Below are 27,865 nucleotides of genomic sequence, written 5' to 3'. Positions count from 1 at the left end.
TACCCTAGAAGCCTGAACATGTAATTATGGAGGAGCAGCCTCTGAAATAAATGAACATTTTCCGCTTTGTTACACTCCTCTAATTTAAAGAGCAAAGATGGGGGGGGGGGGAGAATTTTTTAAAAAAATCTATCACAGATTGAGACCGGATGTGAAAGTTCAGTCTGCTGCAAGTTTTTATGGGCAAGTTAGATTTTTGAAAATTAATGTTACAGTAGCCATCTCATTTATTATTTAGCTCAATTGATTAAGTGCACCCCTAGGTGCAGACACAAGCCTTGGGCAGGAGTTCACTTCCCCCACAAAGCAGATCTGCTCCCCACCCCACTTTAAGGTGAAGATTTTGCAGCCCCTCCCTCACAATAACCTCTGTGGGGACAGGGTTACAAACAATACCTTATTTTGACAGGTGGATTTTCCAGTCAGGTTGGCAGACTGAGATTTGTCCCTGGGACTTGGCCACTCTTCTCCAATCAGAGATGTCCGCAAGGAAATCTTGTTTAGCTGCTGAATGTACAAGAACAGCAGGAACTGTAGAGTGTCTACTGACAGCTGGCCAAGAAGGGAACACAATGTTAACACATACCAGAACATGACCAATGCATTCAATAATTCAACCAAAGAGCCTATTCTTTTAGAACGTAGACAACAAGGTAGCTACAATATCACAACTGACTGTGGCTCCCCTACACAAATTGGTGTGTGGTGTTACTATCAGCTATTAAACAAGCCTCAAGAAAGCTCTAGCTTACACACACACACAAATATTAGATTTATGGGCTTGACAGGTGCTTGCTTAGTTTCTACAGGGTTTCTGTTTCTTTGTTTTTAACTCTACACCCCTTCTTTACAAGCCTCACTGGTAGCCACATTACACCATGTAAAAAGCTCAGCCTCTCTCACTGTCTACATCACAATATTTGCCACTGCACATGCCACTGGTAACCTTGGGAAGACACTCATTCTCAAACCTTTTTTCCACTTGCCCATAATTTCCTAAAACTCTTCTCCTTGGGCTCAATATGCAGAGTTTGGGACACCATCAAACAAAAGCACTAGGCCCGCCAATGAAAAATGGCCACATTATCAAGTGTCAAATTAAAAAAAAAAAAACAATTAAGTGTAGTCTTTAATGAGTGTGTTAGAATGGTTTTCAAATGGATATAGTTTTTCACCCTCTACTTCAAATGGCTGACCTGTGTTCAAATCGTGCCCCCTACATGATGTACATTTCAAAGATCAGTGTGCAAAAAGGTGGTCATAAAACAAACCTGTTTTGCAATCTTGACTACTGCAAGTGCTACCAAAGCCCCACTAGATAATAGCACATAGACTTTGTGGATGAACACAAGACCCAAAGGGCCAGTGCAAATGACTAATGGACAGCTACTCCTGGCTTAGGGAGCTTGCTGTTTAAGCTCAATTGATTTCAGGACTATCACATGGATCTTTTATATGTGCACTCCTTAGCATGTCTCTTTGCACCACACACGAATTTGTCAGAGAACAGCATTACAATTTCAGAAGACCACTGGCTTTTCCAGTACAGACCAAAGGAAGTGAGGTCAGGTTCCTCCCACAAGAATAAGCCCTTCCACAAAGGCCACAATCAACAAATATTGAAAGTGTTTAAAGTTTATCAAAAAGTGTGGAAAGAGTTCTTTAACAGTGACATGCAAAGGAAAAATATTGGACTTGTGCCAGACGACAAAAGTTTTCTTCTGCTTTCCACCATGCCCCATTACAAATTCAGGTCCTGTCTAGCCTTACAACAACTAGAGAATAAGCAAAATGACATTGCAAGAGGCAAGAAAAACAGGAGTGGATTTTTAAATCAGACTGTTTAAATCTCATTTCTGGTAAGACCAACTAACATGTTAAAGGATGACTTTTCTGAATGGTCCCACCCTTTGTAGGAGAACATACATTCCGAGACCTTCTTTCTTTTTTTCCCCCCTTCTCCCTACAAGTCAGCCGGCAAAACCAGGGGAAAAAAATAGCTGACAATCCTGATAAAGTGAAACAGAGAAAAAAAATGTAGATGTTCAAATCTATTTTATAGATCATAAAGCAGAAAAAAAGGACTAGGCTAATTGAAATTGTTTGCAGGTCACCTTTACAGATGTCTCCTTTGTGCACATCTTCTTATGTTGTGCAGAAAAACAGTAGTGTGTTAGGAATAAACCACACTTGGGATTTCTCTGCTTTTGAGGGTTTAAGCAAGACCCTGTTATTTTTTATGTCCAATGTTTTACTCTAGAAAGGTGTCTGTTAGTTATACCAACCATATGCAATCTTGCTGAACAGCATTTGTTCTGTAATGCTACTTTGGCTTTTAAAGTGGAAAAGTAGCAATGTGGCTCTGAAGGGCAGATCTGGTTGCTGATATTTACCCGATTCAAACAGAAAACTAAGAACTTGAATGGTAGAGTGATCTGCATTCACAGGCACAGTTAGCAGAATGATTAGGGCTTCACTGCCATGAAGAGTGTGAGAAAAAGGCTGTTGGAGTTGTGATTGTACAACACTTCAGATCAAAAGGCTGGATGTGATCCCAAATGACTGTGCATGAGTAGCAAAAGGCCCTAACCATACAACCTTGATTGGCACTGCCCATGCTCCAGTGCCTAAAACTATTCACCAGAGAAAGATTACAACATTATATTACATGCCTTATTCCTCTGCTTCTCTAGTTCCTCTTCTGACGTGCAGCTGGACACCACCTCTGCCCATTCCAGACGTTCCTCTGGAGTCCGTTCCACTAGACTATCAAATATCTCAAAGTAGAGCCAGGCCAAATCCTTGGCTAACTGCAGCTTCCCACAGGCAATGTGCCGCCACATAGGCCAGAAAAGGCGTGGGTAACAGCCCTCGCTGGCCCGCAACCGGACATACGTGGACATCTTCCGGAGATAGTGCATGCTGAACTTGGATGGAGGGGGGATCTGCAAAGCCCCCACTATGAAGGGTTCCGTTTTCACCCAGAGGTGCACCATGGACTGATCCATTTTAACCAGCTCTGGGGAGTCCACAACTGGGGTGAACTGCCTGCCCTGCAGATCTGGCAAACAAAACAAAACACCAGACATTGATCCGAAAACACTCAGCGCATTTGCGTCAAGGCCAGAGTGAGCAATTTGGGACAAGGGCTAGCATTCTGTACCGAGTTTGTACAGCGCCTAGCGCAGGGGGCCCAGGACAGGCTTGGGGGTCACAGGCCCGACCAGGCCAAAAACGACCAACAAGGGAACCATGCTTGGAAAGCCTCTGCTACGGGGGGCAACCCATCATAACATGTGTTTATAACCCACTCCCACAGACCCAGGGGCCCCGGCCCGCTGGGGACAGCCATGAGCGCTACAAAGGAAGCCCAGGCCACGCACCACCAGCCCCGCACCCAGGAGCGGGCCTGAGGCGAGAATGATTCCCGTCCTCCCGCCTCACAGGGAAGCCGGCCCAGGCGGGAAGGCTGCACGCACCCCGCGGGCACGGAGCCCCAGGAGGGGCTGCACTGGGGGCGGCGGCGGCTGGCCGGGCCGGAGAAGCTCCAGGGGAGCCTGACCCACGGCTCAGACCTGCCCCGCCCCCCACGAGGCGGAGCCCCGCCCACCGCGCCCCGAGCCTGCGTTCACCTGCGCGGGCCGCGCGGGCCCCTAGGCAGGGCCGGGGGCTCCGCTCCGCGCAGCGTTTGAATCCCCGCTCCCTCCAAAGCCGCACGTAGCAACCACGCATGCGCACTGACCCGCCGCTGCCAGCAGACCAGCGAAACGTTGCCTAGCTAGTCCCCACCAACACCATCGAGCCATTGGCTAGACGTGCCCCGCCCAGGCCCCTTCCGGACAGCCGGCAGAACAGGCTCCGTCCTATACCCGTAAGCCCCACGTGCCTTCTGTTCTTCCTCGCGGGCTGCGCCCTGCTTCAGGCAAGGTAACGCCTCAGCGCCCCGGCACGACCAACGTCCGTCCGAGCTGCAGCCGGCCTGGCCTCCTGATTTACATATCACCGTTATCAGGGATGGTATGATCCTACCAATGGGCGGGGACACAGGGTCCCTAGGACATAGCAGCGCCTGCGCTTTCCGTCACAGTAACGAGGTTCTGATTGGTGCGTTTGAGGAGCGTGGAGTCGGGGCATATTATCCGCTCCGTGATTGGCCGAGAGGCACGAGCAGCCTGTGACTGGCTACCTTCCAGACCGGCACTCTCTGAGAGATCCCTTTTAGTTGGTTTCTCATAGTGATGTCACTGTCCTTCTTGGCATTCTGATTGGACACTGGGGTAGGTGATGCAGATAGCAGCGATTGGTCAGGAGGCTCACTGCTGATGTAGAGGGATGTGATTGGTCAGTCCGGCCGGGAGGTTGATGAAGTGTTCGACTGTGATTGGTGAGGTGTCACTGGGGTCGCGTGCTGTGACACAGTCTGATTGGCCCGCTCTCTTCGCCGGGCTCTGTTTCATATCTATGGTTACCGGCGACTGAGTCTCCGCCGCTGCAGGACCCGGCCGAAGACCCCCCCTCCCCCGCCAGGCGAAGCGAGCCGTGACCCGGCCTCGTGCAGGCTCGGCGGGGAGTGAGGCCTCGCCGCCGTCATGGCCCCGCGCTCTCTCGGCCGCCTCTGCCTGCTGCTGCTCTACCTGCTCGGGGAGGCCAGCGCCGGGTGAGTGCGGCCGCGGTGGGCGGGGATTGCGGGGGCGCCTAGGTCCGCTCCTCGTAAGGGGGCGCGATCCCTCAGGCCGACTCTGAGCCCTTCAGCAGCGACCAGCCCCCGCCCCTCGTGGGTCTCCCCGGTCTCCGCCCACGCCATTCCCCTCCTGCGCTCGCACTCACCCCGCCCACCCCAAGCAGCGACCAGCCTCCGCCTATTCCCGCCGCCCCGGTCTATTCCGGGCCCCATTCCCCGCACCAGGCCTCCGGCCATTCCCCCCACACACAGAGCCCCAGTCCGTTCCGGCCTCCGCCCATTTCCCCCTCCGCCCCCCCCCCCCACAGCTCCCGACTATCCGGGGCCCCATTCCCCACACTCGGCCCCCGCCCACCCCCAACACAGCCTCCGACTATCCCATCCCCGGCCCCTGCCCATCCCCCAACCCTGCCCCGCTTAGTCTCGAACTATCTTGGCCCCCAACCCCACACACAGCCCCGACTATCCTGGCCCCTATCCCCCCGCCTCCGCAGCCTCCAACTAGCCCATCCCCCACACCTGGCCCCTGCCCAGACCCCAACTATTCTGGCCCCCCTGCTCCCACATCTGGTCTCCCATCCATCCTCTACACACAGCCCCCTGACAATCCCAGCCCCCCACCGCTCCCACACCTGGCCCTGCCCATCCACCATATGCAGCCCCTTACTATCCTGGTCCTCCCATCTTCCAAACTTGGCCCATGCTCATCCCCAGCCTCTGACTATCCTGTTACAGACACACACACGCACCCCTGTGCACACAGCCCCCCATCAGTATCACCATCACACCCCCCACACACACACACATTGTCGTGAGCCAGTCACTGAATATCTCTTTGCTTCCATTCCTCCTGTGTAAAAGGGTGTTAATAGTACTTATTGAAACTCTCAGGTGTGCAAGGAGAATGCATTCGTTACTGTTTGAGTTGTTTGGATGCTGCAGTGTTGGTGGTGTCATATGAGTGATAAATGTGCAGCACATGTGGAATAGTTCTATGTGACAGAGGCCACAATTAGATGCTTATTTTGCTCTGTATTTCTCAGGAGGGATTTCTATAAGATTCTGGGGGTGTCCCGCAGTGCATCAGTAAAAGACATTAAAAAGGCCTATCGGAAACTGGCTTTGCAGCTTCATCCGGACCGAAACCCTGATGATCCACGAGCACAAGAAAAGTTCCAGGATCTGGGTGCTGCCTATGAGGTCAGTGAGTTAATCAGATATCTGCTCCCAGTACTAACACAAACATGGTTTTCCTGTATTGTTGGCATCTCTGCCCATCTCATCATTTTGGTGAGGGGTGAACAGGTGCTCTTTACCAGTGATGTCCTTGGAGCTGGCATTAATCAGGAGGAGTCAGCAATGATTACATTGCACTGTTGGTAATGAATTGCAGCAACAAAAGTTAAAAGTCAGACAGGTTTAATAACTAGAAACTGCAGTGGAGGTGATAGCGAAAAATCATAAAGAGTCTGGTGTGTGTTAACCTGATTGCTGTCACTCTAAGGCAGGCCTGCACAACATGTGGCCCGCGGTGGGGTGAGTAGGTGGTCTCACTGTGCGGCCCGCATGGAGTGAGTAGGCAAGCCAATGGCCGGATGGCTGGCTGGCAGGTGGGCAGGGTGGTGAAGGGGCCAGTGTCAGGCTGGACTCTGGAGAGTGAGCCTGTGGCAGGAGGCTGGGGTAACGGCAGAAGGTAAGAGTCCAGGCAAGTGAGCTGGCAGTGGGGGAGCAGGGCTGAGGAGGCGAGCGGGGGGGCAGGTGAGCTGGCGGCGGGAGGGGGCAGCTGAGGAGGCAAGCAGGCGGGGGCAGTGGTGGTGGGGCAATTGTGAGGGAGGTTTTTCTGTTACACGGGCAGCTGAAGAGGGGAGCGGGGCGGGGGCAGGCGAGCCGGCGGTGGGGGAGGGCTGGCTGAGGAGGCAGGTGGGCGGGGGGGACACGACTGTGGAGGGGGCAATTGGGAGAGGGAGGTTTTTCTGTTGTTACACGGGCAGCTGAAGCGGCGGGGGAGGGGTGGCTGAGGAGGCGAGTGGGGGTGCAATTGGGAGAGGGAAATGGCAGAATACCCCGTGGTCCCAAATGTTCAAGTAATTGCCCCAGGGTGGTAAAGAAAATTGGGTCATTAAGGCTTGACAGTCTCTGGGGAGAATCACTGCTAATCCCAGGAACAGACAGGCTGCTGTGTTTGGATCAGGGGTTCATGTGGCTGTCATCACTGCAGGAACTGCTTCCATGGAAAAGCCACATTAGGAGGACCCTTAAATGTATATTTAGCTTCTTTCTGTCTCGCAGTCAGAAGAAGCTGGCCCCATGTGCACACACCCAGTTCTCTGGACTCAATCCCACCACACTTTGGGAACCTGTGCGCCTGAGTCTGTTCCCAGCAGTGCAAAGGCAAAGTGAGGACAGGATCAAATCAAATGTCTATCCCCACGTTAGAGAAGAGAGAACTATGACATACTGCACATGAATCTGAACCACTTCATTAGCTGAAGAGTTAAGCTGCAAATTTTAGAGGAGCCCAGTTAGCCCATCAACAAATCTCATTTACAAATACTCGACAGCTTCCCTAAAAACCCAAACGCAGGACAGTCTAGAACAGTTCAGGGATCCAACCCCACAGCCATATCATTCTTCCCTGTTCCTCACCATCCCCCCTGCCCTGTCCCCAAGAATCCTAGCCACATCACACCCGATCCTGGGCCCCACCTCTTCCTCTAGAGCAGCCCCTGCCGCACACCCAGGGCTCAACAGAAGGGCAGTTTAAATAATTTACAGAGTCAATGTTATAAGCATGACACAGGTTTTTGTGATCCCCCAGCAACACCCAGAGGCCCCTGTCCAACTCAGCCAGACGCTTGGTGTTTGGGGCCAAGCCATTTTGGGGGTAGGAAGCTAGGAAAATGTTCAGAAAGGGAATGATGGATATTTGTGAAATACCTTAATTGCAAAAGCTCTTTTCTGAAGGTTACCAAACCTCCCAGAGAGAGGCCTAAGAGAGCTCAGGGGATCTGGTAATTTTTTGGAGAAGTTACAGGGAAGTTAAAAATGGATCTTAGTTGTAAGTTAGGGTCAGCCTGAACTATGGAGTGGCTACCACTGGCCCATTACATCCGGGTGAGAGTCTCTATAGCAGCATTGGGCCTGATCTGGCTCCCATCCCCTCTCCAAGGGTTGCAGCTGTCTGGAGGTGCCTGCCTTCCATGTCTTCCTCATTCACACCTCATTCATTCAACAGATCGATTACAAAGTGGGGGGAAGATCTTATTCTACTTCTAGCAAAAAGACTTTTTTTTACCTTAATTATACTAACTCAGGCGCCCACTATAACATATTACCAAGGTTCAATACAAAGTCATATAAAAGTTATACAAAAATGCATATTGTAGAGATTTATCTACAACTGCATTGATTGACTGCTGTATGCAGTAATATAGTGACCACTGAGTCTTTGAATGAGGCTTTATACTTGGGGGGGCGAGCGGCGAGTGGGGGTCAAGCGGCGAGTGGGGGACAAGCGGGTGGGCAAGCGACAGGTGGGCAAAGAGGCGAGCAGTGAGCCAGCAGAGGTTCTAGGGGCGGGCATGGGGAGGGAGGAGGTGAAAGGAGGCGAGTGGTGGGTCGGGGACTGACTAGGAGGGACACAGCAAGCAGCATCCCAGATCAAAGGGCACCGAGGTCTGGGAGGGACACGGGGCCAGTGGCCGTGGGACACCGGCCTGCAGAGGGCGCTCCAATGGCTGGATGATCTAATTCCCAAGAAGACCAGCAGGAGGCGCCGCCGTGGGAGCCCCGCTTGCTTACACAAGTGCTGGGGGAAGGGGTGTTTCGGGGGATTCAGCATGGCCGGGGGTTTGGCCCTCAGCTATTTTCTTTGGAGTAATATGGCCCTCACCGCTTTACGAGTTGTGCAGGCCTGCTCTAAGGTTTCTAGCAGTGGTCACAGGCCAATTTTTGGATTCCAATTTTCTAATTTTCAGAGTTAAGTTATCCTCTCTTGCATGTTGTGGGAGAGAGGGAATGTCTCCTTTGATGGAGTTTGCAGATTCCTATATAGGGTTCTGAACATCTTGTTTCATTTTGCAGGAGATATTGCAGTAGTTCGCTTTCTGAGACCAAAGCAGCTTGATTGCTGTGGATGCTCAGGATGTGTGAGGACAGCGGTGGCTAAATTTTTTGGAAAACAATAGCTTATTCTTTCAAAGCACCAAAACTTTGGTGTAAAGTTCTCTCGCTGGGGAAGGGAAGCTAGTGCATGATGGACATTTCGATGCATTCTTTTAGAATCTTCAGACAGGGTATGCTATTCTGGGATTTCATAGTTGCACTTGAAATAGATCATTTAAAATGATTTGTAGTTCCTCGGCCCTCTCCCATCCCTAGCATTTGTTCCTAGGCTAGTAGGATATAGGTTTGAAATTTGATTCCTGGTTGTCCTTAAGTCTGGAGCTGAAGCATACTTCTAAGTCTTCAGACCTGCCAGTGTGTAATGGAAATTGTCAAAATATGTGACAAATGACCAAACTCTGTGATACCTGGCTTTTGTTATCTGTTGCTTATGGCACAATTAATGTTTCAGTCTTAAACTGGTTTAAGGGTGCTCTCATTATGTGAGTTAATTGACTTAAGAAATGTAAAGAGAACATTAAGAGATTATTTGATTGTGGTGTATATAAGTACCTAGTTGGAGAGAACTGTTTCACTAATCTGGGAGACAAAGTATTGACAAAATCCCTTGGCTGAAAACTAAAATTAGATTAACTCAAGTTAGACATAGAATCAAACTAATAGCGAAGGCAAGATGTTTCAATGGTTAATTAACAAATATGGTGCTTTCTCACTTTTAAAGCCTTTACATTGACTGAATGTCTTTCTAAAAATACGCTCCACTTCAGCCACAAAATATGGGCTTGATTCAGGCTTAATTACTGGCTGAAATTCTGTGCCCTGTGCTACACAGGAAGTCAGACTAGATGATCGTAACGGTCCCTTCTGGCTTTCACATCTATTAAACCCATTTTGAAATCTGTATTTAATTCACGGAGTGAGAGAACATCCTTAAAAATTATTGTCTGGCACTTATGGTGGGACAACACAGGTATTCCTCTTTTTGGCTGTTGGTGGCCCAGGAGAAGGGAGTGAAGTGTGTGGGGCGGGGGGGCTTCCCAGGCCACTGAAGAGTTTAGTGAAGGGCTAGCTGCCTGGGCCTTTTGTGGCATTCCAGGGAGAAGGAGAGGTGGGCCCTGCCATCCCAAATGCACTTTATGCAACCCTCACATTCGTACTACCCCCCGTATTTAATATTGGATACACCTCAAATTAATGCAGGCTGGACACGTGTATCTTAGGTGACTGTCTAGAGACTATCCAGCTGCTGTTCCTCCTGTGCTCTTGTGGTTGGTGCTGTTTCTCTATCCCTTTCCATTCAAGCCTCAAGGGAACAGAGAGAGGTCACTGAGGAGGAACTGACAGTAATTTTCAGGTAGAGGGGGAGTGAGCAGCTGTTCTGGGCAGGCAGATTATTTAGGTGTAAGAATCTATTTATTTGGGGTATGTATGTCTGTAAAACTTCTGGAGTAGATACTGTGCTGGAGAACAGATACGGATCACACTTATGTTTCTGCAGTGGTTTAATGGTGGCCCTAATGCTGTGCAACTGATTAAGATCTGCAACTGTAGCCATTGCACATCTGGTGCGTTCCTCACTGTAGAAGCACTGTTGCACAAGTACATAGTTGTGAGTGCATGAAAGAAGATGATGTAACTTTTGGTCAGATAATACAGGGAAGTTTTCTACTGGTCTTGCTGAGTTTGGACCTCTTTTTAAAGCAAACTATTTACTCACTTTGAATGGAAATCCTTAAGTTATCCTGGGAAGTGGGGGGGTTTCTCTCTCTCTTGCAAACAGGAAATAGTGAAATTCACCACTTCTTCTGTGTGAAAAATATTTATCTGTTTTCTTTCCAACTTAAAGTTCCAGATCTCTGAAAACTTATGCACATGCTTAGCTTTACATTCATGATTAGTCCAATTTAAAATCAATGGGACTACTAGCACGTGTAAGGCTTTGCAGGATGTGGGTCCTGACACTTTTGACGCCACTTTGTATAGTTAATTTTACTGTTTTACCTCTTTCTGTGCATCTCTGACACAATAGCTTTAAAAAAAATGGGAAAATTGTGATTGTAAAATCACAAAAAGCATCAGGGAGACTCGGGGCACATGTAGTCTTTGAAACATTAAACTCATTAATTTCTTTTTTAAGTTGATTAGATTTCAAGTTAACCATATTGCTTTAAGGTACCATGGTGACACAACTAAATCCCATTAAGGAAACATAAAAATTCAGGTTCCATCACCAGTATTGACTCTTACATGTCCATTGTGTTCTTAAATATTTTTGCAGAACTAAAATTAGAAAATGTTATATGTGCAATGCAGCGGATTTAATGTTGCTGTTGGGCTCTTAGTTCTTGCACTTCCTGACTGTGCAATCTTAGTATTGCATCAATGCAGTGTTTCTTGTGGGTGTTTCCAAACGGTAATGTGGGGACATCTGAATGGCATACAGAATTTACAAACTCACTCGCATCGGACCTTGTTGTAAGTGCCTTCAACCAAGCAGTGTATATTTGTTAGCTGTGCATGTATGCACAGCCCATCTTCCCTCGCTGTACATGTAGAATAAGGACTATTTGAAAATCTCCTATTTAATTAAAACAAAACCACACAAAGCAGTAGCCCTCATTGAGACGTAGGGCCTTGCCATATTTCATGTACCAGCCATTTTTACTATAGCGATGTCTTAAAAAAATAAAATTGTAGGAAAGGTGTGATTCTTGCCTCCTCGCCCTAATTTAAAACAGCTTAACCAGTAGTGTTCCAACTTTACAAACTATTTCAGCTCTGGGCAGACAAAGCATGGAACACTCCAGTCTGGAAGGTTTCTATTTTGGAAAGTGTCAGAGGGGTAGCTGTGTTAGTCTGTATCCGCAAAAATAATCCCTCACTCTCATGGACCTTGGGAGGCAGGCAAGTCCTCACTTACAGACAACCCCCCAACCTGAAGCAAATACTCACCAGCAACTACACACCACACACAGAAACACTAACCCAGGAACCAATCCCTATAACAAACCCCATTGCTTACTCTGTCCCCATATCTACTCTAGCGACACCATCAGAGGACCCAACCACATGAGCCACACCATCAGGGGCGCATTCAGCAGGGGCACATCTACTAATGTGATATATGCCATCATGTGCCAGCAATGCCATGTACATTGGCCAAACAAGACAGTCTCTACGTAAAAGAATAAATGGACGCAAATCAGACATCAGGAATGGTAACATTCAAAAGCCAGTAGGAGAACACTTCAATCTCCCTGGACATTCAATAACAGATTTAAACTTCATCTTTAAAAAAAAAAAAAACAACTTCAAAAACAGACTTTAAAGAGAAACTGCGGAGCTACAGTTCATTTACAAACTTAACACCATTAATTTGGTCTTGAATAGGGACTGGGAGTGGCTGGCTCACTACAAAAACAATTTTCCTTCTCTTGGTATTGGCACCTCCTCATCAATTATTGAGAGAGGACCACATCCAACCTGACTGAATTGGCCTTGTCAACACTGGTTCTCCACTTGTACACTCCCTTCATAGAATCATAGACTTTAAGATCAGAAGGGACCATTATGATCATCTAGTCTGACCTGCACAACGCAGGCCACAGAATCTCACCCACCCACTCCTGTATCAAACCCCTAACCTATGTCTGAGCTATTGAAGTCCTCAAATCGTGGTTTAAAGACTTCAAGGTGCAGAGAATTCTTCAGCAAGTGACCCGTGCCCCACACTGCAGAGGAAGGCGAAAAAACCCCAGGGCCTCTGCCAGTGTACCCTGGGGGAAAATTCCTTCCCGACCCCAAATATGGCAATCAGTTAAACCCTGAGCATGTGGGCAAGACTCACCAGCCAGACACCCAGAAAAGAATTCTCTGCAGTAACTCAGATCTCACCCCATCTAACATCCCATCACAGGCCACTGGGCATATTTACCGCTAATAGTCAAAGATCAATTAATTGCCAAAATTAGGCTATCCCATCATACCATCCCCTCCATAAACTTATCAAGCTTAGGCTTGAAGCCAGATATTTCTCTTGCCCCCACTGCTCCCCTTGGAAGGCTGTTCCAGAACTTCACTCATCTGATGGTTAGAAACCTTCGTCTAATTTCAAGTCTAAACCTCCTGATGGCCAGTTTATATCCATTTGTTCTTGTGCCTACATTGGTACTGAGTTCTCTTCATGTGCCGGTATATTTATGCCTGTATCTGTGATTTTTTCACTCCATGCATCTGAAGAAGTGGGTTTTTTACCCAGGAAAGCTTATGCCCAAATAAATCTGTTAGTCTTTAAGGTGCCACCGGACTCCTCGTTATTTTGGAAAGTTATGTTTCATGCAGCTCAAGGTCCTTAGGGTTGGAAGGGACCTCAGGAGGTCATCTAGTCCAACCCCCTGCTCAAAGCAGGGCCAATCCCCAAATGGCCCCCTCAATGATTGAACTCACAACCCTGGGTTTAGCAGGCTAATGCTCAAATGTGCTCCAACAGGTATAGTAAAGATTTATTTGTTTAACAGCCTAGCTATAGCTGCTGGTAATTGTTCTAATATCAAGATAAGTTAGCAAACAAAAGCTATATTTAGTGGCAGTTAAGGTTGCATCAGGGTGTATGCTACCCCCTTGGAACCTGAGAAGCATGGAAATATGAAGTTAAGAGGAAATACTGGTGCCTTCCTTTTCAACTTCATATTGAGTATAACACTGTCAATAACACACTCCAGTACTCTATAAGGCTTTTGCTTCCATCTCCAACAGATACCCAAAAGCTGTATGTATTGCAGCTTCTTCAAAGTCCCACCCTGATGCAAAACTTTAACAGCCACCTCACATACTTTTGGATCAATGGATCAGTACATCTGATTGTCACACATTCCATGAATTTGGGAAGTTATTCCACCTTAACACAGCTGAGGTTTATAGCTCTCGTTAAACTGAAAACTTTTGACTTAATGGTAATAATGGAGTCATGACCAGCACCACCATAATACAGTCTTCTCTCAGTGCCTCCATTGTCTCTTGTTCCTCATTTAGGAATAACATCAGGGTTCATTTCAAAAGCCTTGTCTAAATAACCTAGTTCACTTACGCACTAGTGTTTATTGTCCCACATCCTCTGCCCTTCCAGGTGCTCTCAGACGAGGAGAAGAGAAAGCAGTACGACACATATGGCGAGGAGGGATTGAAAGATGGTCACCAGGGTTCCCATGGAGACATCTTCTCACAGTAAGCTTTCATCCAGGCAAACTACTCTGCAGGCAGGGAAGACTAATTTTGTCCATAATATAAAGACACCAATACTACTTCACGGACTCCAGCACTGACCAGATGCTTTGTTATTAGTAGCCTCAATCTCCTCATTTTTCCCTGGTCAAAGATAAATGAATCAACAGTGTGTATTCAACACTCGTATCCTAGCTGCTGCTTTCACACACATCCCAGTCCCTTCTTCCACTGAGTAATGGGCATGAAGACCATGTTTGTTCTCTCTCTCCCCCACAAACCAGCATTGTTCACTTGGCAGATTTGCTAGTGTGAGTGATGTATAATAGATTGTAATTGCATTAAATATGCAGAATCTTTCTTGCATCCTCTGGGGTGTGCCTGGTGTTTATTACACTGCCACAGATAATGGTTTGGGGTTTGTTTGGTTTTTTTTAAGGAAAACTGTACAGTATCTTTTCCCGGTTTTTACTGGTTTAAGTACAGCAAAATCTGACCTCTTCATTCACTAGCACTTCAAACAGCACCTCTTGCTTCAGGGTAAACCTGTGGATTATTCATTTCTGATAGAGATATCTTTGCTACAGTTGTCCTTTAGGGTGTCAGTATCTGCTGGTGTGGTCTGCTTGAAGGATGAGAGCAGCCCCTATTGACTAGTTTGACTGAATAAAAAGAAAGGCCATGCTTGGTTTCTGTCTCTTCCTCCACTAAACACTCTGTCTGCTAGGGCTGGATTCCCTTGAAGCCAGTTGACGCATTCCTCAAGAAGACCCCTCAGTGTCCACCCTCAAATAGTGTCCTTGTCTGAACGTTGGTACTGCATAAAAGGATGTCCTAGGGCTCTAGCCTAGGATTTAGGAGACCTGGGTTCAATTTCCTACTTCACCACAGGCTTCCTTTGTGAGGATGCAAGTCACGAAGCCTCTCAGTGCTTCAGTCTCCATCAGTAAATGAGATTAATAGTGCTTCCTGCTTCACAGGAGATAAATATGTTAGACTGTGAAGAACTCAGATACTATGGTTATCGGGGCCATGTACCTTAGATGTGGTGCCAGAAATTTATTCCTAGCTGTGATGACTTTAAATAAGGAAATCTCTCCCAAAATGACTGATTTCTGTTTGTCTTTGAAAGCATGCAACTTGTATTTGAAGGAATATCGGCCAAGAATAAGCATTTGGTTTGACAATGTTCAATTTGCTGTACAGTGCATCTTATATGGTGGTGAGAAGAGGCTTCAAGGAAGCGTATTGCTGCATTCGATCTCTGTGTTCTAACAGAGATCCTGTTTATGAAACCACATAGCTGGAGTGAACTTAAACTTCTTCCTGAATTAATGAATGTCCATTACTCCGTAGCTTCTTTGGGGACTTTGGTTTCATGTTTGGAGGAAGTCCTCGTCAGCAAGACAGGAATATTCCACGGGGAAGTGACATCATTGTGGACCTGGAAGTTACACTGGAGGAAGTGTACTCAGGAAACTTTGTGGAAGTAAGTGTAACAGTCTATTTCTAGGAGCCTCCCCGTTGAACCCTGGAGCTTGCTGCTGACTGTTGGCCTAGCTGTTGGTGGGAATAGTGCATTCTTAGAAAGAAATGGAAATGGGTTACTTCCGAACAGTGTGTCTGAGGAGGGGTGAGGTACAAAACAGACATGGGTGAGAGGCGATGCTGGAATTTCTTATGCTCTACATCCTCCTGTTGCTGCCAAGTACCTGATACTGTTCTGGGAACCAAAAGCACTGTGGGGAAGGGGATGTTTTCAAGTAGGTCACTTTAAAACCCAATAGAAAGCTGCAGCAAAGAGATGAAACATTAAACAAGATGTAAATTTATTTAGTCTCTTGAAGTCAGGTCCTCTCATATCAAACCCTGCCTCTTTCAGCAAAGTAGTTGCCACCATATTAATCTAACTGAATTTTTACATGGCCAAGCATCTCCGTCACAACAGACGTCTAACATTCTGTGTTTAGCAAATATACGGTGCTTTCATTTAACTAGTTATGTCTCTAATGCTGGCAATCCCCAGTACTGAATTAAATGCAAAAAAGCTGTATTAATCGAGCATTATAGTTGAGGGTTCAAGTGTGTAAATCAGGCAACTGAAAATTATGGTTCCCAAAGCAATGCCATTAACTTAAAGGGTATGTGTGTCTACACTGCAGTCAGGTATGATTGCAGCACATGTCGATGTACCCAAGCTAGCCATTGAAGTATGTCTTGGGTGGGCATGGCTATCTTCACTGCTAATGTTACTCAAGCTATCTTTGATCTACCTAGATTACACATGCTGTGATCACACCTTCCAGCTGCAGTGTAGATATACCCAGTGTGTGTAAATAGCAATGTACCATAGTATATATGAACTGTATACCTTAATACATAAAATAGGGCCAAATTGTGGTAGATTTAGGAACTATAACTTTAATTTCCTGAATCTCAACATTGTATTAACAGTTTTCATGTTTCATTTCCTCGGGTTCTTCAGTGTAAAAAATTATTTGATTTCCCATCCAAATAATATGGAAATGGACACAAATGCACATCAGAAGTACTTGAATCTGGACACAGAAATCCTGTTAGACCTTAAACCCAGTAAAAAACAGGTATAAAGACATGTTTTGAAATAAAGCCAGGAGCTTAGCACTATGGCATACCCCTGTTAAAAAGAAGAATCATCATGTACTGCACTTGCAGAGCTTGCAGTCTTCAAGTGTTGTCTTCAGTGACAAATGCCTCAGCCAGATTTAAATCTTTAAAATAATCTTGTTCAGAGATGTAAATATGAAAAAAAAATAAAAAATCTAAAAATATCTTTAGAGAAAAAACTCTTTCCTAGTTACTGTAAACGGAATGGCATTTTAGCCAGCTTCCCAAAATAATTCATCAAAGGCATCAGATGTTTCAGCCTAATGTTACCTTTTTTTATTAGAAAGGTGGATAAGCATTGGGAAGCAGGCTTAAAAGGAACATGACTATAACAGTGACACCGTGGGTTCTCAGGTAGTGAATTGAAGACTGTATTCAGGAAGGCATTTCCAAGATCAAAGGCAATTATTGTTTTGGGTGCAGCACAGATATCTTGGAGCTTGTTGTCTAGAATGTGTTTCTTGAAGGAACCATTCTATTTGCAAAGCCTCAAGATCATTATACCGTGTGACTGGTTGATATGAAACTGCTGGATGTGTTTCTTGCAGGTTGTTAGGAACAAGCCAGTAGCCCGGCAGGCTCCTGGCAAACGGAAATGCAACTGCCGGCAGGAGATGAGGACCACCCAGCTAGGCCCTGGGCGTTTCCAGATGACTCAAGAAGTTGTCTGTGATGAGTGTCCCAATGTCAAGTGAGTGTTGTGTTTCTGCCTTGTACTGCGATATGGATAGCTAATCACAACTGGCCACTAGATGGGGGAAGGACATGCATGTGTGACCAGTATGACCCACGTGGCTTATTGGGAAAGAGAGCTGGTTTTATCGTATACTTTGCAGTCATGGCAGGAATGAGAAGCTGGATTAGGTGAAAGGTTTTTTAATTTGCATTTTTAGCTCCACTCTCCTTGACTTTACACCCATCTAAAGAGGTCATTCTGCGCTGCTATGAAAGGGGCTGAAGTAGAACAGGAGTACAGTTCCCCATTGTGGTATGTGAAGGTGGGGACTGCTGCAGTAGTGATGTACATGGGATCTTGGGATGGTTTCAGTAGCTTAGCTCTTTTCTGTCTATAAGGGCTCACCAGTGGAGACAGAGCAAGAGACACCTTTTGCCCTCCGCTCTGGGTAATGTGCAGTAAATGATACAAGCAGCAGGAGAAAAGCAGCAGTCCACAGTGGGAGTAGCCTGCGCTAGTCCAATAAAATGAGTAAAACCTGTCTTCTTGCTGAACACAGCATCCACTCTTCTACTTTGTTTCTCTTTATCTCCCCAGGCTTGTGAATGAAGAGCGAACACTAGAGGTAGAGATAGAGCCAGGCGTGAGGGATGGCATGGAGTACCCCTTCATCGGGGAAGGTATGGCACTACCACCATAGAGATCAGCTTTGGTAACACTAGGATGATTATGAAGAGGGCAGCATTAAGGAATCTCAGTGCTTCCTGTGGGGCATTGTTTTAATCTTGCTCCTTTTTAAGCAGTTGTTTTGTCCTATGCATTCTCTCAATCTAGAGACTGCACCCTACAGTCAATTTTAGTAATGTCCTGCTTAAAGAGTTCAGCCCCCTTGCTTTTATATTAGACATCTGGCAACAGAAAGGGAAAGCATTCCTATCAGAAAGGGGACCTGTGACATATGTCTGCCATAATGCTCAGCTCTATTTGAAGTGTGTACACAAGTCCCCTGGCCCAAGCATGCGGAGTCTTTCTCCATTGTCACTTGTTCAGATCTGACAGAGTGAAAGCAGGAAGTCAAAAGGGAAAACAGAGCAGAATGCTAAATCCTATATCACTGTACCCTATGCCTGAGCTCACCCTTGACGTTCCAAGGGGGCTGAAAGGTACGTGCTTCAGAAACAGACCCAGTTTCTGCCTACAACCTGCTTTGTCAGCAAGTCTCCATTATGCAAAAATTCTTCTTCTAGCCATTTAACAGAATTAACTAGTATCATGACTTCATGTCCCAATAAACCCTTGGTTGCCTTTAGTCATCAATGTGAGCTGTAGTGCTACACAGTATCTCAACTATAGCTGTGTAGGTTTTGGATAATCCACATTGTCACAGTTCATGGCAGCGGCTCCTGTGCTCCTCCAGTGTGGTCCCTCAACAGCACCCACTTAGAGGTTTCCAGCTTCTCAAAAGTCATCTCTCTAGGGCAGAGGCCCGCATCTCATTTCCCTCCTGACTGAGAGATCTCCAAGGCTGCACAGTTCCCAGTCTACACTGTGATGTCTGCAGCAAGCCAGACTGCCCAAAAGACCAGCATCTGCGCTTTGCTTTCTCTCCAGAGGTTATGACTAGTCTGTTCCCCATGGTTATAAGCTATCACACAGCTCTATCTAAGAAAGCACAGTTATTGTTAAGGTGAAAGTATTACAGAGAAAAAATCAAAACAATAAAAGAACCTACCCAGATGCTAAAAAGCTTACCAGGAGTCACCCCAGTTCCAGCCTCTGGCTCTGGTAGGTGTCAGTCCTTTAATTACCCATAACTGGGTTGTCTCTGTGGTTACAAGTTAATAACTCTCAGATTCAGAACCAGAACCCAGGCTGAGCAGTTCAGCTGTTTTTGTACAGTTCAGGCCTTTGATCTCATCTCTGGGAACAGGTAATCGGCAGACAATGACCTGCTCCTCAGGGCGTAGCTTCAAAAGGCTGAGTTTTCACATAACCTGAGGGGAGGAATTTGCATCAACCTCTCCCTAGGTATTCCCCAGGAAATACACTTAACATTTATTGTCCCTCCATGTCCATTCATCTGGCACATTTTTAATATAGTCCTTTGAATTTCAAGGTCTCACATCTGTCTGCTTTCTCCCCCTACTCCTACTCCTCCTCCTCCTCCCTCCCCCCCCCTGCAATCCAGAGAGGTTACATATAATTGCAGCTGACAACCACAATAATACATAAATCATTCATTTAATACAATGGACCTCAAAGATATTTAAACTTTATTCAATAAAGTGTCCTAAGGATGTGACAGGACATTGCCATATCTGTCACACACACATTCTATAAGTGAGTCTTCTGCACTAATTTCATGCTACAATGTTCATTGAGACATGACTGCAAAAGCCTGGGGTCTTCCATCTACGAAGTTGCATGTAGGTAGGGAGTCCTTCGTAAAAATGGTGTGGATTTTTTTCAGCTTAGACGAATACAAGACCAAGCCATCTAGTGAGCTGAGTCTGTCAGACAAGCTGGCTAATTGCTGGTGAAGCACCAATTGATGACTTAGTGTAACACACCATTTCTAACCTACTTCCACAGGTGAACCCCATGTAGATGGGGAGCCAGGTGACTTACGCTTCCGAATAAAAGTTCTCAAGTAAGTAACCTGCCTGGCTAATCTACTTCTCTCCTGGAGGGATAGCTCGGTGGTTTGAGCATTGGCCTGCTAAACCCAGGGTTGTGAGTTCAATCTTGAGGGGGCCACTTAGGGATCTGGGGCATAAATCAGTACTTGGTCCTGCTAGTGAAGGCAAGGAGCTGGACTTGATGACCTTTCAAGGTCCCTTCCAGTTCTAGGATTAGTATATCTCCAATTATTATTATTATACTAGACAGAAAATTTACCAGTGTCTTTTGTATCAATTTTGCTGTTCAAATGGCACCTCTGTTATCCATCAGCAGCATCAGTGAGGCGAGAGAGCCAATCCTCTGATGATTTTGTGGAGAGCTGGAGGCAGGACTCTGCAGAGCAGAGTGTCATATGTTAAGGGAGTTGGAATACTTTGAGATTATTGCCAGCTGTTCAGAGGATGCTTCCCTTTTGCTTTGTTTGGCCCCAAATCTAAGATTAGATGGTAGCTGCTGGATGAATCACATGATACTTTGGCACTCCTCTCCACCTCTTGCCCTGTGAATGGAAAGTTTCTTAGTAATACATGTCGCTAGAACAGGAAAAAGGAAGCTGCTGGATGAGTCATGTGGGACTGTTTGACACAGCTCTTGTGTCCCAGATCCCTCTTTGTGCCAACTGTCAAAGGGCAAAGAGGTGCATAAGAGTTACGGGGATCCCCTCATCTGTGATATACATACTCGTTTACTAGAGAATATAATGAAAGGTCTCTAATGAACCCAGTGTCGCACTGGTCATTATAACCATTGTGAGATGTATGTATGAAAAATGTGAGAAGTTAGGTATGTATGAGACAGTGCAGAGTGCAATCCAGAGCAGGGAGGGGTTGTGTCACCACTTGCCCTGCAACCCTGGCTGCCTTACAATGCTTTACCACTGTAGCTCCCAGCCTGGGATGCTCACAAGCAGCTACCTGCATGCAGGTTGCACCCTGAGTTTCTGTGTGCTAGACAGCCCTGGATCAGCAGCTCTGACCCCAGCAGCCTGTCTACAGTCACACTGTGCCTTCCACCAGCCTTGGTTACACTTGCTTTCTCTGTTATATGTTACATGGAGCTGTGTTCTAAGGTGTAAGTAGTAAGCGACAGTGAACTGTTCCTTTGGGACCAGCAGGCCTGGTAATTCCGTGAGTGTCCAATGGATATGGGGCTGGACACTGCAGGGGGACACTTGGAGTATGCGGGGGCTGGAGTGTGCCTATCACACCTCTCCACTCCTTTCAGTTCACAGGGCAAGATTCTTAGTAATGCACATCCCCTAGCACAGGAAAAGGAAGCTGAATCAGACTTACGAATGTCTTCTCCATTCTTCTGAGATTTATGTGAATTTTCCAAGCCTTTTCATAAATGGAGGGAAGCAAGCAACCTAGAGGTCCTGAATAATTGACTTTTCAGTTCTGTGTCTGAATGGAAATATTAAACAAAATCGGTTCCTTTTGAATTTTTCTCGCCAAAATGAAAAATTGAAAAGCTTTGTTCAGGTTGAAATGAAACATTTCAAATGTCAAATCGAAACAACATCTTTGACATTTTTATTCTCAGTTCTTTTTCAGCCAGAGCCATTTGTTGAATTCAACCTGAACTCATTCATTGTTTCAGTCCCATAAAAAAATGCATATTTCTGTGACTTTACTATTTCCCAAAACAATTTTGCTCAGCTCTAGTCCTGACTTTTGCAGTAGAGGTGGGAAGAGAGGTCAGTGGTTCAAGTTCCTATGTTCTGTTCACAGGCACCCAGTCTTCGAAAGAAGAGGAGATGATTTGTATACAAACGTCACTATCTCGCTGGTCGAGGCACTGATAGGCTTTGAAATGGATATTGCCCATTTAGATGGGCACAAGGTGAGGCAAGAGTTTACTTTCATGTTCTCTACAAGCAAAATTATTTCAGTAATGAATTCCCTGTGCCCCACAGGGACTTGTCCACTCCTGGTTGCAGCTGTTGGCCATAGACAATCTTGTCTCATCCAGAGATTAAAAAAAGACCCATTTTGACTATCTGGAGTCTGCTCCAGAGGCTACAAGTGAGGATACAGTACCTGGTTAGCCTGCAGGCTAGGGGGCATGTGCTGGCATATGTTATCCTAAGCTCTGTGTCAGTGTTCTTACATATCCTGGTACTGAATATTACTGGCTTTGTGGCAGATTCAGTATTGAGCATGCCTTTCTAGTATTGCCATAAAGGAAATTTATGATAACAGGATACTCACTGTTCTCAAATTTCCCTTGCTTTGTAGGTTCATGTTGCCCGGGATAAAATCACAAAACCTGGAGCCAAACTGTGGAAAAAAGGAGAAGGTCTTCCCAACTTCGATAACAACAACATCAAAGGCTCACTAATCATTACTTTTGATGTGGACTTCCCCAAAGAGCAGCTGACAGATGAACAGCGGGAAGGTTTGTGCTTTAAAAACCTACCACAACATCTCAGCATTTTCTGAACAATGATAGAGTTTTGTCATATGATTTTAAGATAACCGCCTGCAGGGATCAGGAAGGAATTCTCTCCCCCACCGCTGCATACAGCATAATATAATTAGCTAGGTGCACTGTGGGCAATTTGTTCTTTCCTCTGAAGCATCTGGTTTCAGTTGCTGTACTTGGAAGGCTACCAGATTAGATTAGATGGACCTCTGGTCTGATATTTGTATAGCATTGACAAATCTGGAGCTGCTTCAGAGCTCCCATCCAAGGGACCGATTGCACCCTTGTTGGAGATGGGTTAGAACTGGACTTAGCCCTGCACTGGCTTCACCCTTGTTAGAATGGTATCTCAGATTTAACAGCACAGTTTCCCAGCATCTGCCTCTACTTCTCTTTGGAGTTGGGTATTGCTCTGATGTTAAGGTGAAAGCTGCTCTGCTGCATCAGGAAATAGACGCTTTCTCCCCACCTCTCCTTACCCTAAGCACATAGGCCAAGTCTACGCAGGAATGCTCAGGAAAGTTAAGGAAAATCAGCTAACGCTATGAAATCAACATGCATAAATTATAGCCCATTAACCCCCACCTCTGTGATGCTCTCACACAGGAGTAAAGTGGACTTAGTTTGCTGCAACTTAATCCTCTTTAGAGGGTGAATGTCTGACCTAAATTGAGGGTGGCAATTGGCAGGGCAGGTAGCTCTCATAAAGTTGGGAGCAGGACAGAGAAGCAGCATCTTTAGCCCCCACTTCTTCACAGCTTCTGAACCACTGTTAGAAGAACCTCCCCACCACCCCCTCCCCCAGTACCTGCGGTAGGCGTTGCTCCTGTACTCCAGGCAGCAGCAAAAAGGAGCTGCTCTTCCACATATCCCTCCAGCGGGGATGATGGAAACCAAGTTCTACCACTTACCGCGCGGGTTGACGCGGAGAGTTCGACTTCTCGGAGTTCGAACTATCACGTCTAATCAAGACACGATAGTTCGAACTCCCCACGCGCTCCGGTTGACTCCGGAACTCCTCCACCGCGAATGGCGGTGGCGGAGTCGACCTTGGAGCCGCGGACTTCGTTCCCGCGGTGTCTGGACTGGTGAGTAGCCCGAACTAAGGTACTTCGACTTCAGCTACGCTATTCGCGTAGCTGAAGTCGCGTACCTTAGTTCGACACCCCCCCCGCCCCTTAGTGTAGACCAGGCCTAAGAGAGGAAGGAATTGGATCCTGGCACAGTTAAATATGGATGCTCAAGGAGAGACTCTCTCTTCTCCCACTTCCAAAGCAGCTTAGAGGGAAGCATCTGGACTACCTTTGGGCTTGCTCAAGGCCACCACACACATTTTCCGAAGACACTGTTTGCCAGGAGTCTCCCTCCTGGGTATCTGCCTCCTAGTGTAAGAATGGCGGAACTGCATCTCCCAGAATTTATAGAGTGGAAGCCAGCCCCTTAGTAGTGTCATGTGCCACCATCAGAGTGTAGAAATGCTGCCTTCAGAATATTCCAGTTGCTTCATTCTTGACTAGTCAGTGGGGGAGCTCCTGACAGCTGCAGCACCAGCTTCCTTTCAATCCTGATTTTAAAGCTCTCCATCACTTTTTTAGGTGTGTGCTGCAGCTTTGGCTCTCTGTCCAGGTGTCTTACTGTTTTCTCCAGGAGCCTTGTCTCCAGTGCATTGTTGCTTGCTCTGATCTGTGCTGGGCTTTCAGGGCCCCTCTTTCTCTTCGGCGTACATGTCAGAGGAGGAAGAAAGGCTGCTCTGTCAGTGTAGCAGAACGATGTCCCTGACCAGGATTGGGTCACAATGTGCAGGGACATGAAGAATGCTTGCAAATGTCACTCCACACTTAAAAAGCGTGGTGATGGGAATTCAATCCAACCCCTCCTGGAGAGAGAGATTCTGTTGGTTTGGCACAAGGGTGGTGCAAAATGCCCTGCAGAATAAATCCTGAGTCAGTGAAGACTGGGTGCTGAGACTTGGTACTAGTGCACACTCTGCTGCCTGCCACAAAGTCTTGTAGAGCAGTTCCCATCTAGAATGCATGGTACATCTTCCCCCAAAGCAAAGAGATCCTCCAAGTGTCAGCCCCCATCTCACGTATAGCACTTGAAGGCAGTGACATTGCATTCCAGCCCATCTGAGGAGGTGGAGCCTTCACTAAAGAGATGAAGGGAGGAGGAGCCATTAGGTCTCCATCAAGAGCCCTGGAATTCCCTCTCCTGTATTAGTGCACTAGAAGCACGGGGGGTGATGGTGCTTTTTGGTTACCAGTTGTGCTTGGCAACCTTGTCTAGACACTGTCCTATGCAAGGCTGCCACAGAGCACTCAGTGGCACTTTTCCTGTCCCTCAGTGAGGGTGGTTGACTGTGCAGGCTGGATCTCTCTGCTCATAGGAACTCTAGGATACTTCCCTACCACCACAGGGTCTGATTTGTTGGAGGGAACAGCACTACAAATGTTGTGTCTTTTGGGCTGGTGTCAGTGCTGCATGGTTGAGCAAGATATGTGGAGGTAGGTGGAGTGTAACTGCACTGGCTGGGGCTTCGTGTTCTGAGATGACTGATAATGGACACCACTCTGGAGGATGTCAGAAGATTAACCCATGTCTCTCCCCTGGGCTACTGGAGTCATTAGGGGATCGACGACATAAATTGACTGTCTGTCTGAATGGCAGCTGTGCTGCCTAAATATTCAGGAAATACTTAGTCCTGTACTTTTCTGTTTATCTAGCGAGGGAAAAAATTCCTTCCTTTTCTCATTCTTGGCCACTGGCCCTGCTGTTTGTAATGTTAAGTGCACCTTCTTTTGAGGCATCTCATGAGCTTCTTTTGCTCCAGCAGCGAGAATCCTGCCAGAGGATATCTCTAAAGACAGGAAAACAATCTCCTTGTTCTGCTTCTCTGATGTCCCTTTGACCAGATTCTCTGCCACCTACCGGCCAGAGATTGCTTTCTAGAGGGTTCCTATGCTTACACCTGAGCTCTATACTTACATTGCTTCTCTTTGAATTGGCTTTATTACTCTTTTGGAGCTTTAACTCCTGTGCAGCTGAAGGAGCAGTCTGGAATGTTCAGAGAGGAGCAAGCAACGTGCAGCACTCCACAGGGTTAAAAGTCTAAGTGAAGTAGCATTTCTGCTGCTTTCGTGACAGGAAGCTGAGCTTCAGACCAGCAGAACTGTACACACTCTTTCCTGTCTCTCTTGCTCCCACCCATGTCTTGCAGCCTAGGCCACTAAGGCTACGTCTATACTACCCGCCCAGGTCGGCGGGTAGCGTTCGACTTCTCGGAGTTCGATGTATCGCGTCTCATCTAGACGCGATATATCGAACTCCGAACGTGCTCCCGTCGACTCCGGAACTCCACCACCGCGAACGGCGGTGGTGGAGTCGACGGGGGAGCCGCGGAGTTCGACCCTGCCGCATCTGGACGGGTGATTAGTTCGAATTAGGGTACTTCGACTTCAGCTACGCTATTCCCGTAGCTGAATTTGCGTACCCTAATTCGAACCCCCTTTTTAGTGTAGACCAGGCCTAAGTGGCAGAGATGCAGGTGGGCCTGTCTTTCCCTTAGTGATGCAAGTAGGTGGGATATTGTGTTGCGAGTGCTAACCAGTGCATCTGACACCTCATGCCAGTCAATCAGATCCCAGCCCTCACTTTCAGACAAGACATGAATATAGACAGGACATCAGAAGACATCAAAATAATCCATTGAAATAGTTTTAAACATGGCTTTGCTAAGTGTGGTATCAATATTAACACGTAAAGAAAACAGTCTAGCATTTTACTGGGTAAGTGGATTGTTCTAGCAACACAGGAGGCCAGAGAATGTATCCTGGGCTCAACTTTTCTCCCAGGCCAGTAGGATGTGGTAGTATGTGTGGGAGAATCTTGAGCATCTCCTCTAGCTGCCTGTTTGGTAACTATTCCTTTTCTCTTGTAGGTCTCAAACAGCTGTTGAAACAAGGATCTGTGCAGAAGGTGTACAATGGACTGCAGGGATACTAACACAACAAATTGGACTTGATTGCAAATGAAAAGTGAAATCAGTGATATTTATCTGCAATCTTCTGCCCATTGTAGAACAAAAAGGAGGGAGGGTGGAGAGATGGTTCAAGCAGATTTTTGCAAATGGTGAAGGGGGTCAGATGGCTTAAGGAAAATATTTCCTTTTTCAGGGCATAACTGGTGCTGCCTATAGAGTTCCCGGTAATGGAGCAGTGAGAAAAGCCCCTGATCAAAGAAAATGGGGGCAGGGGGTGTTAAACTCAGTGCAAATTGGAAATTCTGGTTTTTAAATATATTTTGATGTTACTTTTCTTGACCCTCTCAATGTATTTTCCTCGTTTCTCTTTGTGTCTCTCACGTTGATCTTCCCCTAACATTTCCTCTCATTCTCAGCCCCTCCCCACGGAGCCTAATGGGCCGTATTCTTTCAGAATACACAACTCCCCTGAAAGAGGTCAGTTTCTATTAGAAGTGAACTGAGTCAGGGCCTTGGGAGTAGCTATAGAGCCATTGGATGGAGTTCTGGAGGTGGTGGTGAAGATGGCCTCTTCTGACTCTCTTAATGCCAAAAATAGTCTTTTGCCCGCAACATTCACACAAAATTTCAAGCCAGAACTGAGTCTGGTCTTTGAAAATATCAGCTATCGCCTTGCCCTTTCTTCACTTTATAGAGCTCTAAAAAAAGAACCCGTCTCTTCCTGTGCCCAGTCTAGAACTGTGCTGGGAATTCTTCCCACTCCCCCATCTCCTTGCACGCACAGGCTTGGCTGGAATAGTTTGGTATCTCCTGCACTTAGTCCTCCAAGAGAACAGGTGCAGCAGGGAGCACTGTAATAAAACTGCTCAAAGTTTAATGGCAATTGACTGGCTATGCAGCTAAGTAGAACTGGCTTTATTGTAGCTGCAAGCACTTGGTCTGTAAAGAAGGCTCTGTCCTAATGAAAATAGATGTGTGACATACAAGCTGTGCTACGTCTGACAGCTAATACAGGCAACAGCTCTGCAGCCTCTGAGCTGGAGAGGAGGACTGTGCTGCTGGGCTGGGATAGGTTTCTTGGGCCTTTTCTGGTGTCCTCTGTGAGGCTGCCCATGGGGGTGTGCCATTGTGTGTTCCAGCACACTGGGAAGCCATAGCTGAAAAAGCCTTGAAGCACATCCGGATGGAGAAACTGGCTGTGTGGTACTTCATTCCATGCAGGTAAAGGGTGAGAAATGGCAGCCAGCTATTCCCACCTGTGGGCAACTCCCCCTCTTTTGCTCTGCTCTGCTGGGGGTAGTGCTGACCCTTACTTTGGGAGCATGGCAGAGACCAAGCAGCAGAGCAGAACGTACATGTGTGCATACACACTTCTGCAGTGCTGCTTTCCTTTCCCCTGAAAAGCCAACACCCTCCACCCCTCTCCGCACTG

General features: G+C 46.8%; 2 protein-coding genes across 9 annotated transcripts in view; one reads left to right on the top strand and one right to left on the bottom strand.

Moving 5' to 3' along the window:
• Positions 1 to 4,161, bottom strand: part of TBCCD1 (TBCC domain containing 1) — a 29,573-nt gene extending 25,412 nt beyond the window's left edge. For 4 of the 8 annotated variants that reach the window (XR_005584499.1, XR_005584500.1, XR_005584501.1 and 1 more), the window contains exons 1-3: positions 3,633 to 3,739; positions 2,673 to 3,061; positions 397 to 552 (exon numbers count right to left, since the gene is read on the bottom strand). Coding sequence is in view for 5 of the 8 variants with exons in the window: in XM_039487567.1 (XP_039343501.1) it covers positions 397 to 552; positions 2,673 to 3,061; positions 3,633 to 3,732 (645 nt within the window). In the remaining 3 variants the exon portion in view is untranslated. The other 4 variants (XM_039487571.1, XM_039487572.1, XM_039487569.1 and 1 more) reach the window with 4 other exon arrangements.
• A 279-nt stretch (positions 4,162 to 4,440) lies between these two features.
• Positions 4,441 to 26,767, top strand: DNAJB11 (DnaJ heat shock protein family (Hsp40) member B11). The gene is made up of 10 exons (XM_039487573.1): positions 4,441 to 4,657; positions 5,725 to 5,881; positions 13,932 to 14,029; positions 15,383 to 15,515; positions 17,221 to 17,363; positions 17,946 to 18,028; positions 19,941 to 19,998; positions 21,761 to 21,872; positions 22,268 to 22,427; positions 26,392 to 26,767. Exons 1-10 carry the CDS (start codon positions 4,590 to 4,592, stop codon positions 26,454 to 26,456), a joined length of 1,077 nt encoding a protein of 358 aa, XP_039343507.1. The 5' UTR covers positions 4,441 to 4,589; the 3' UTR covers positions 26,457 to 26,767.
• Positions 26,768 to 27,865: the final 1,098 nt, after the last annotated feature.

The sequence above is a fragment of the Mauremys reevesii genome, linkage group 9, assembly GCF_016161935.1.
Source record: "Mauremys reevesii isolate NIE-2019 linkage group 9, ASM1616193v1, whole genome shotgun sequence".
In the NCBI taxonomy this organism is placed as follows: domain Eukaryota; kingdom Metazoa; phylum Chordata; order Testudines; family Geoemydidae; genus Mauremys; species Mauremys reevesii.
The sequence above is the reverse complement of the archived record's forward strand: the minus strand, read 5'-3'. Positions and strand labels throughout refer to the sequence as shown.

Excerpts from the sequence above, each read along its gene's own strand:
- DNAJB11 (XM_039487573.1), top strand. The coding sequence starts at position 4,590 with ATGGCCCCGCGCTCTCTCGGCCGCCTCTGCCTGCTGCTGCTCTACCTG. Across the intron at positions 4,658-5,724 it reads CTCGGGGAGGCCAGCGCCGG|GAGGGATTTCTATAAGATTC; the intron begins GTGAGTGCGGCC and ends TGTATTTCTCAG. Across the intron at positions 14,030-15,382 it reads CATGGAGACATCTTCTCACA|CTTCTTTGGGGACTTTGGTT; the intron begins GTAAGCTTTCAT and ends ATTACTCCGTAG.